At 44.7% G+C, this 9,335-nt stretch overlaps 1 protein-coding gene and 1 long non-coding RNA gene across 3 annotated transcripts in view; both read left to right on the top strand.

The window, feature by feature from the left end:
* gjc2 (gap junction protein gamma 2) overlaps window positions 1-7,793 on the top strand; it is a 25,181-nt gene extending 17,388 nt beyond the window's left edge. For both annotated transcript variants that reach the window (XM_023976744.2, XM_023976742.2), the window contains exon 2: window positions 5,066-7,793. In XM_023976744.2, coding sequence (XP_023832512.1) covers window positions 5,086-6,351 — 1,266 coding nt within the window. In that variant the 5' untranslated portion in view covers window positions 5,066-5,085 and the 3' untranslated portion in view covers window positions 6,352-7,793. The remainder of the gene's footprint in view (window positions 1-5,065) is intronic.
* LOC139023495 (uncharacterized) overlaps window positions 1-9,335 on the top strand; it is a 182,412-nt gene that overhangs the window by 136,333 nt on the left and 36,744 nt on the right. The gene's annotated exons all lie outside the window — the stretch shown is intronic.

The following is a 9,335-nucleotide window of genomic DNA, read 5'->3' as shown; positions in this document are numbered from 1 at the left end:
GAGTGGGCTAGGGGGATTTGTTAGAGTGTATGGGTTTGTGTTGAGTGGATGTGTCTAGGATAGTCTATGGTGTTGAGTGTAGTGTTTATGAGAAATCTAGTGGCTGCTGTATTTGGTTCCCGAATCAGAGACAGTCGCTGGTCATAGTTGTCTCTGATTGGAGCCATATTTAACGGGAAGCCTATAGGCTTTAGGTATTTGTGGGAAATTGTCTAGTAAGAACTTTGTAGCCTGTATGTATTGTGCCCAACGTTTGTAGGCTTCACGCGTTTGTTTTGTTGTTTTGTTTTTTGTAGTGTTGTTTTTATTTGTTGTTTTTGTGTCTAAGTGTTGTTCTTTCTTCGTGGTGTTAATAAAGGAAGATGGTATTTTCCAATGCTGCGTTTTGGTCCGTCTCTCAACCACCGGATCGTGACAGAATTTTCCTCCACCAAAGGACCAAGCAGCGTGTGAAACGGCAACAGGACGCCACCTACACAGGATTTCTCGGAGATGGGGAGGACGAATTGGATGGAAAGGACGCGGCGGTCAAAACCTGGAGCAATATCGCCCGCCCAAAGCGGAGCTAGGAGCAGGCAAAGCAGAGGAGGCGGCGATATGAGGAGCAAGCACGGAGGCAAAGGCTGGAAAGCCCGTGAGTACTGACCCAAAATTTTCTTGGGGGGGGCTAGGAGGTAGTGGGCCAACGGCAGTAGGAGACCTGCGCCACTTCCAGGCTAAACCGTGGAGAGGGGATACCGGCAGACACCGTGTGGTACGCAGTAGAGCGCACGGTGTTCTCCGTGTACGTGTGCATAGCCCAGTGCGGGTTTATTCACCTCCCCGCATGGTAGGGGCTAGATTGAGCATTTGAGCCAAGTGGCCATAGAGAGCCTAGGGCTCGGTTTACCTCAGTCTCGCACCGGAGTGACATTCTTGCCTACGGCGGGCCGGGCAGGCTTACATGGCACCTAGCAGCCTTCATGCATTCCATTAGGTGCTAGCGCGGGAGGTTAGCGCCTCACATAAGCCCCGGTGCGCGGTTATGTCCAGCACCTTACCCGCCATGGGTCCGGGCCGACGGGGAGCATTCAACCAGGTACAGGTTGGGCAGGCTCAATGTCAAGGGAAGCTCAGTAACGCCTGCAACGGTCCGGTTTTCCGGCGCCACTCCCGCCCCAGTCCTGTTCCACCAGTGCGCAACACACGCACCAGGCTTCCAGTGTGTCTCCAGAGCCCTGTCCTCCTCCACGCACTTGTCCAATGGTGCGTGTCTCCAGCCCATTACCACCAGTGCCTACACCACGCACCAAGCTCCTGTGTGTCCCCAGAGTCCTGTGCGTCCTGTTGCTGCTCCCCGCACTAGCCCTGGAGATGCGTGTCTCCAGCCCGGTACGCTACCAGTTCGGCACCAACGCACTAGGCCTAATTGTGCGTTTCCAGGGTCCAGTATGCCCTGTTCTGCTCCCGCACTAGCCCTGAGATGCGTGTCCCCAGCCGCGGTACCACCAGTTCCGGCACCACGCACCAGGGCCTACAGTGCGCCAGAGCCGCCAACCAGACAGGATCTGCCAGAGCCGCCAACAGACAGGATCTGCCAGATCCGCCCGCGAGCCATGGGAGCAGCCAGATCCGCCAGCGAGCATGAGCGCCAGATCCGCAGCGAGCCATGAGCAGCCAGATCCGTTCAGCCAGCCATGATCAGGCCAGAAATCGTCAGCCAGCCATGAGCAGCCAGATCCCAGGCCCGCCATGGCAGCCAGAAAAGCGCAACAGGGCCCCCAGATCCGTCAGCCAGCCATGAGCAGCCAGATCCGTCAGCCAGCATGAGCAGAGCCAGATCCGTCACGCAGCCATGAGCAGCCAGATCCCGGTCAGCCAGCCATGAGCAGCCAGATCCGTCAGCCAGCCGCATGAGCAGCCAGATCCGTCAGCCAGCCATGAGCAGCCAGATCGTCAGCCAGCCATGAGCAGCCAGATCCCGTCAGCCAGCCATGAGCAGCCGACCATGTCACGCCCTGGCCTTAGTATTCTTTGTTTTCTTTATTATTTTAGTTAGGTCAGGGTGTGACATGGGGTTAGGTTTGTGTTTTTGTATTGTCTTGGGTGGTTTGGAGTGTCTAGGGGGATTTGTTAGAGTGTATGGGTTTGTGTTGAGTGGATGTGTCTAGAATAGTCTATGGTTGAGTGTAGGTGTTTAGAAAAGTCTATGGCTGCCTGATTTGGTTCTCAATCAGAGACAGCTGGTCATAGTTGTCTCTGATTGGGAGCCATATTTAAGGGAGCCATAGGCTTTAGGTATTTGTGGGAAATTGTCTATGTAGAACGTTTGTAGCCTGTATGTATGTGCACAACGTTTGTAGCTTCACGGTCGTTTTGTTGTTTTGTTGTTTTGTTGTTTTGTTGTTTTGTTGTTTTGTTGTTTTGTTGTTTTGTTGTTTTGTTGTTTTGTTAGTTTGTATAGTGTTTTTGTGTCGTGTTCTTCTTCGTGGTGTTAATAAAAGGAAGATGGCTTATTTTCCAAATGCTGCGTTTTGGTCCGTCTCTCAACCACACGATCGTGACAACCAAAGCATATGTTGTAATACAGAAATGGAAAGATAGCCTACATAATAACAGTGCATCTTTTTGGTCATATCACTCTGTTGTTTTTTCTTCAGCTAAATCCAGATACTGAAATCGATATTTTCAAGATTAATTTATATTAGGAAAGGGAATAAAATAAGATATACCTACAATTAAAACTCACACATGAAGATAGTAATTGCGTTCATTAATACAGCATTCTCAAATCATGATTTTTCCATTACTTTGTTGAGACATGTTGTTTACAGAAATTAAACATTGTTATTCCCCAAAGGCTCTGTTAGCAGGCTTGTGAGCATGAAAACATGTTTATTGCTTTCTTGCATGGGTAACTTGCTCTTTCTGACATTAAGCATGGTATATACAGTACGTGTTAGAGATCCCGCAAAAAATAGTACAATATCACACAGCAGAAGAGTAGTGTTAACAAGCTACACAAAAATATATTCCCTTTTCAAGTTCAACTGTAGGAAATTCCAACTGAATAAAATTATGTTGCAAACTACCAACAAACCACTGAATTGCTGTATACAGTCCCACCTCTAAAGCATGCACTATTCATAATAAAGCCAAGCCATAATCCTCGATTGGGCTTCAGTTAAACAAACCTGCCTTACCTCAAGATCTAGGCAGTGATGTACTTTAGTGAAGTGTAATTTTACAGATACGGTTTACTAACTTATTACACTAGGTAAGTGTTTCAAATAAGGGTTCACCCACCTATTTTTTACACCCCTGGTCCTGGGGCAGATGAAGAGTTACCCACAGTAGCTGCCATCTGTGGCCTGGCCATGTGGTGCTAGCTGATCCTCCCTCCCTCCTCAGTGTGAGATTGAAGCAGCAGCACTGGGTCTGGAGGGCAGGCCTCGTGGCAGCTAGACAGACGAACAAGTCTCTCCTGTTCATTGTGTTCACTCAGATGGCAGCGAAGGGAGATCAGGGGAGATGGCACGTCCCACGCCAGGGAAAACAGTGCTGCTATATAGTCATGATACTATCAACTCACAAAGCGGGCAGTCAGCCTGCTCTGTGTGTGAGGGGAGTAGTAACACTAGTGGGACAACATCCTGGGGTATAGATGGTTTACTTTTGTTCAGCTAGAATTTGAATTTTTATTAGGATCCCATTAACTAACGCCATAGCGTCAGCTAGTCTTCATGGGGTCCATAGAACTTAAAAGATATTGCAAAAAATTACATTTACATTAAGACATTACAAACATTTAACAGGTAGACGTCTCTAGACTAAGATTCAGCAGTCGATCTGAGAGACCCAGGTCAACGTTCAAGGGAACCTATAGGGATTCTCTCTCAGAATACCGAGACCAGCACACAGAGACACCTTCACATATGTGTTCTCTCTCTCCTCCTCCATATGCCTCCTATCTTCATATCACCCAGCTGCATCACTCAGTACACTCCTTTAACCTGGGGAGAATTAATCTAGTTATCCCTTCATTCAGTTATCAGAAGCTGCATCATTAAATAATGAGAATAGTAGAAGCTTTTGAGTAATCTTTACAGTAAGTTAGGTACCCCTCACTATGTATGTATATGTTTGACTAGTCTAAGGTATAGCCTATGCAATGGATTACAATTTAAATGAGTTATATCATTGTCACACTAGGAATTTGTGTGATATGTCATAAAACATTTTTGTGTTTTTAGCTAAATTGAATTGATGATTAACATTATTTAAAAAAGAATGCACTCCAATAGTTTTGTGCGTTTGATAATTATAGTGTATAAGAAAGGACATACAAGAAAGCCAAATTAGGACATAGTTTTTTTGCACATGGAAGTGAGTGGGAACAGTCTATTAATCATTTGATTAATTTCAAACGGGGCCCAGGGATTATCTTCATAGTTGTTGCTTTTAATTAACATTAGTCTGTTGTGTTGTGTCCCTCTGAGGTCTTGCATGTCCAACGCCTTGGTTGACACTGACACTGTAGTGTGAATTTAATTGGATTATCTTGACTGCTGATGGGCTGAGGATCATTAAATGCCTCAGCTTGCCTTACAAAGCAACTTTGGCATCATGTACTATTTATTATAGCAAAAGTTGTGTGAAAATATATAATTTTAATGCATTTATTTTGTGTTCATGTTGGGATTATCTCAATATCAAATAATTTCTGGGTAACCATGAATTACCTTACTATGATTGTTTTCAATTAAAATGCTTATAAAGAAACAACAATAGTTTCTTTGCAAAGAGCAATTTCTCAAGCAGAATTTTGCTATGACTGTCAGAGTGGAGTGAGTGGGGAGGGGAAAACCAAAAACTAGTTGTTATTGGCAGAGAGCTTTGGAACCCTCTTTCTTATTGGTCTGTTAACTAATTGACCACCTGTTGACTTAACAGTATTATTCCAACTTCATAGTGTGAAAACATGTATAAAACACAGAAAATCACGTTTTTGACTGCACTGGGCCTTTAAAAGAAAAGCAGGTTTTAATGAACCAAACCCCTAATTATACTTATTCTGTGTTCCCAGATTCTAGTTGAAAAGCCTCTATGACCACCATGAGCTGGAGCTTTCTAACTCGTCTTCTGGAAGAGATCCACAACCATTCCACCTTTGTGGGGAAAGTGTGGCTCACAGTGCTCATCATCTTCCGCATCGTGCTGACTGCCGTGGGGGGCGAGTCCATCTACTCGGACGAGCAGACCAAGTTTACCTGCAACACCAAGCAGCCCGGCTGTGACAACGTGTGCTATGATGCCTTCGCCCCGCTTTCGCATGTCCGCTTCTGGGTCTTCCAGATCATCATGATCTCCACCCCCTCGGTCATGTACCTGGGCTACGCCATACACAAGATAGCCCGCGCTTCCGAGGTGGAGCGCCGGAAGTTCCACCACCGGAAGAAGCCCATTCAGGCCCACAGGTGGAGGGAGAGCCACCCGCTTGAGGAGGTGCTGGAGAATGAGGACGATGATGCAGAGCCCATGATCTACCAGGAGGACGTGGTGGAAGTCCAGGAGGTCAAGCTGGAGCCGGCCAAGCCTCAGAAACATGACGGCCGCCGGCGGATCATGCAAGAGGGCCTGATGAGGATCTACGTCCTGCAGCTTCTGTCCCGGGCCGTATTTGAGATTGGCTTCCTGGTGGGCCAGTATCTTCTCTATGGCTTCCGTGTTAATCCGTCCTATGTGTGCAATAAGGTGCCCTGTCCCCACAAGGTAGACTGCTTCATCTCTCGGCCCACAGAGAAGACCATATTCTTGCTCATCATGTACGTGGTCAGCTGCCTCTGCCTGCTCCTTAATGTTTGCGAGATGTTCCACTTGGGTATCGGAAAGTTCCGGGACACTCTCCGCAAGAGGAGGAACCAGGGGGGGCGACGGCCCTCGTACAGCTACCCGTATTCCCGTAACATCCCCACCTCTCCCCCCATGTACAACCTGGTCATGAAATCAGACAAGCCCAACAGGATCATCCCCAATAGTCTTATCACCCACCATGAGAAGAACATGGCCAACGATGCCCTGGAACATCACCAGGAGTGCACCAGTCCAGACGAGAACATCCCCTCGGACCTGGCCAGCCTGCACCGCCACCTACGGGTGGCCCAAGAGCAGCTTGACATGGCTTTCCAGACCTACAATACTAACAAGAACCAGCCCACCTCCAGGACAAGTAGTCCAGTGTCTGGGGGCACCATGGCAGAGCAGAACAGGGTCAACACAGCCCAGGAGAACCAAGGAGCCAGGCCAAAATCAGCTACTACAGAGAAAGCTGCGACCATTGTAAAAAACGGAAAGACTTCTGTATGGATTTAAGAATGATTAACTTCACGTGGTACAGTAATCATACTGAAAAGCCATTTTTCAATTTCCAGGACCATATTCTGCGGATACTGGAAGATGTGTGAGATGAGACAAGATATTAAAGGCTTTGGAGCATGAATCGATTGCACTGCCCGAATACACTGTAAAAAGTACAATTTCATTCAACATACAATTGTAAGGCAACCAGCTGCAATAGGATTGTGAGTTTGCTCAACAACATTTTCACACACAAATGTTTTGTTGTGAGTTTGCTCAACAACATGTTTGTTGAGCAAACTCACAATCCTACTGTACGTTGAATCAACATCTTTTTTTTTACAGTGTAGATTTTACTTTTGTCACCAGCAGAAACCAGCAGTGTGACATGTCGGATCAGGAGCACACAAAATAGGCACATCAGAACAATAGTAAACACTTTTTTTTAAACAAACAAACAAACAAACAAATACAGTAGTATGGATCCTATTATTAGTATATTATTGTGTGCTTTAAATGCCATAGCCTGAACATAATTAATATATGCATATTTTGCTTTGTCAAATTTTTATAATTTTAGCGATTTATAGGGAGATATAAAATAAACCATGCTGGCAATATAATTTTACCCTAGCTATTGAACTGGATTAATTTGACAAAATATATTTATAATGGCTTTAACTATAACAATTGTGGCCTCGTTAGCCTAGTTAAAAGCAATGCAGTGGTAAGCACTGTTTAATGGTACTATGCTTGAATCATGATGTTTGATAAATGGACAGTCAACCAAATGTGAAGATTGTTTTGTTGTTGAGAAATTCAGAACTGTTCAGATTTGCACTTGTAACTTTTTAACTCATTTTTGAGTTGTATTATGACATTTAGAGAAATTATGCATGAATAATGTATTTGTTTAAGAAATTTTGGATGTAGTTAGTATAGGTTTTGTTGAAAGAAGAGATGTGACATGTTATAGGACAAATGGTGTTCCATCAGCAGCAAACATTTGAGCTACACTGTTCTCCATTAAGTCATATTTTAATTCACTCCACTTCTCAAAGCTTTGTCGTGTTAAGCATTGTCGGAATAAATTAGTTAAAGAAGAAAAAGGTAAGTTGTTGTATTGAAAACTTACCGTAAACCAATTTCTGATAATTTCTGATGTTTTTGTGGGGCATATAATGCATGCTTTAACTTTAAAACATTGCTACATTTTTACACATATGACATATACAATACAATGTACATAGTCAAAAATCTGTCCTCATAAAGTTGACTCCATATTTTCCTATATTTAGGAATCTGTCTTGAATCAAGTAGTTTTCTGCATTGTTTTCATAGTAGATACATACTGTAATTTTGCCTTTAGCATTATGATACTCCAGTCCAAAGTGCCTCAAACGGTTAAGATTGTTCCTGTGTTTTATTCCCCAAAAAATAAACCTAGATTATAATGATTGGTGTGTCTAATTATATGTCATTGTATATTGTATGTGAAAGGGAATACCTAGTCAAATAAAATGTTATTTGTCACATGCGCTGAATACAACAGGTGTAGTAGACCTTACAGTGAAATATTTACTTACAAACCCTTAACCAACAATGGTTTAAGAAGTTAAGAAGAAAAACGTGTTAAGTAAAAAATGTATAAGTAAAAAAAAAAAAAAAAAAGTAACAAATAATTAAATAGCAGCAGTAAAATAACAATAGCGAGGCTATATACAGGGGGTACCGGTACAGAGTCAATGTGCAGGGGCACCAGTTAGTCGAGGTAATTGCGGTAATATGTACATGAAGGTAGAGTTAAAGTGACCATGCATAGATAATAAACAGAGAGTAAATAATAAACAGAGATGAGTAGCAGCTTAAAAGAGGGGTCTGGGTAGCCCTTTGATTAGCTGTTCAGGAGTCTTATGGCTTGGGGGTAGAAGCTGTTAAGAAGCCTTTTGGACCTAGATTTGGCGCTCCGGTACCGCTTGCCGTGCGGTAGCAGAGAGAACAGTCTATGACTAGGGTGACTGGAGTCTTTGACAATTTTTAGGGCCTTCCTCTGACACCGCCTGGTATAGAGGTCCTGGATAGCAGGCAGCTTAGCACCAGTGATGCCGAGGCCGAGCAGTTACCATACCAGGCAGTGATGCAACCAGTCAGGATGCTCTTGATGGTGTAGCTGTAGAACTTTTTGAGGATCTGAGGACCCATGCCAAATCCTTTTAGTTTCCTGAGGAGGAATAGGCGTTGTTGTGCCCTCTTCACTACTGTCTTGGTGTATTTGAACCATTCTAGTTTGTTGATGTGGACACCAAGGAACTTGAAGCTCTCAACCTGCTCCACTACAGCCCCACCAATGAGAATGGGGGTGTGCTTGGTCCTTCTTTTCCTGTAGTCCACAATCATCTCCTTTGTCTTGATTACGTTGAGGGATAGGTTGTTATTCTGGCACCATCCGGTCAGGTCTCTGACCACCTCCCTATAGGCTGTCTCGTTGTTGTCGGTGATCAGGACTACTACCACTGTTGTGTCGTCTGCAAACTTGATGATGGTGTTAGAGTCGTGCCTGGCCATGCAGTCGTGGGTGAACAGGGAGTACAGGAGGGGGCTGAGCATGCAGCCCTGAGGGGCCCCCGTGTTGAGGATCAGCGTGGCGGATGTGTTGTTACCTATCCTTACCACCTGGGGGGGGCCCGTCAGGAAGTCCAGTTAGTCCCAGGGTCCTTAGCTTAGTGATGAGCTTTGAGGGCACTATGGTGTTGAACGCTAAACTGTAGTCAATGAATAGCATTCTCACGTAGGTGTTCCTTTTGTCCAGGTGGGAAAGGGCAGTGTGGAGTGCAATAGAGATTGCATCATCTGTCGATCTGTTTTGGTGGTACGCAAATTGGAGATGGTCTAGGGTTTCTGGGATAATGGTGTTAATGTGAGCCATTACCAACCTTTCAAAGCACTTCATTGTAATTATTGTGATTATACTAGCAGAATAGCTTTTTGAACATGTGACT

Source organism: Salvelinus sp. IW2-2015, linkage group LG32, assembly GCF_002910315.2.
Source record: "Salvelinus sp. IW2-2015 linkage group LG32, ASM291031v2, whole genome shotgun sequence".
NCBI lineage: Eukaryota > Metazoa > Chordata > Actinopteri > Salmoniformes > Salmonidae > Salvelinus > Salvelinus sp. IW2-2015.
The sequence above is the reverse complement of the archived record's forward strand: the minus strand, read 5'-3'. Positions and strand labels throughout refer to the sequence as shown.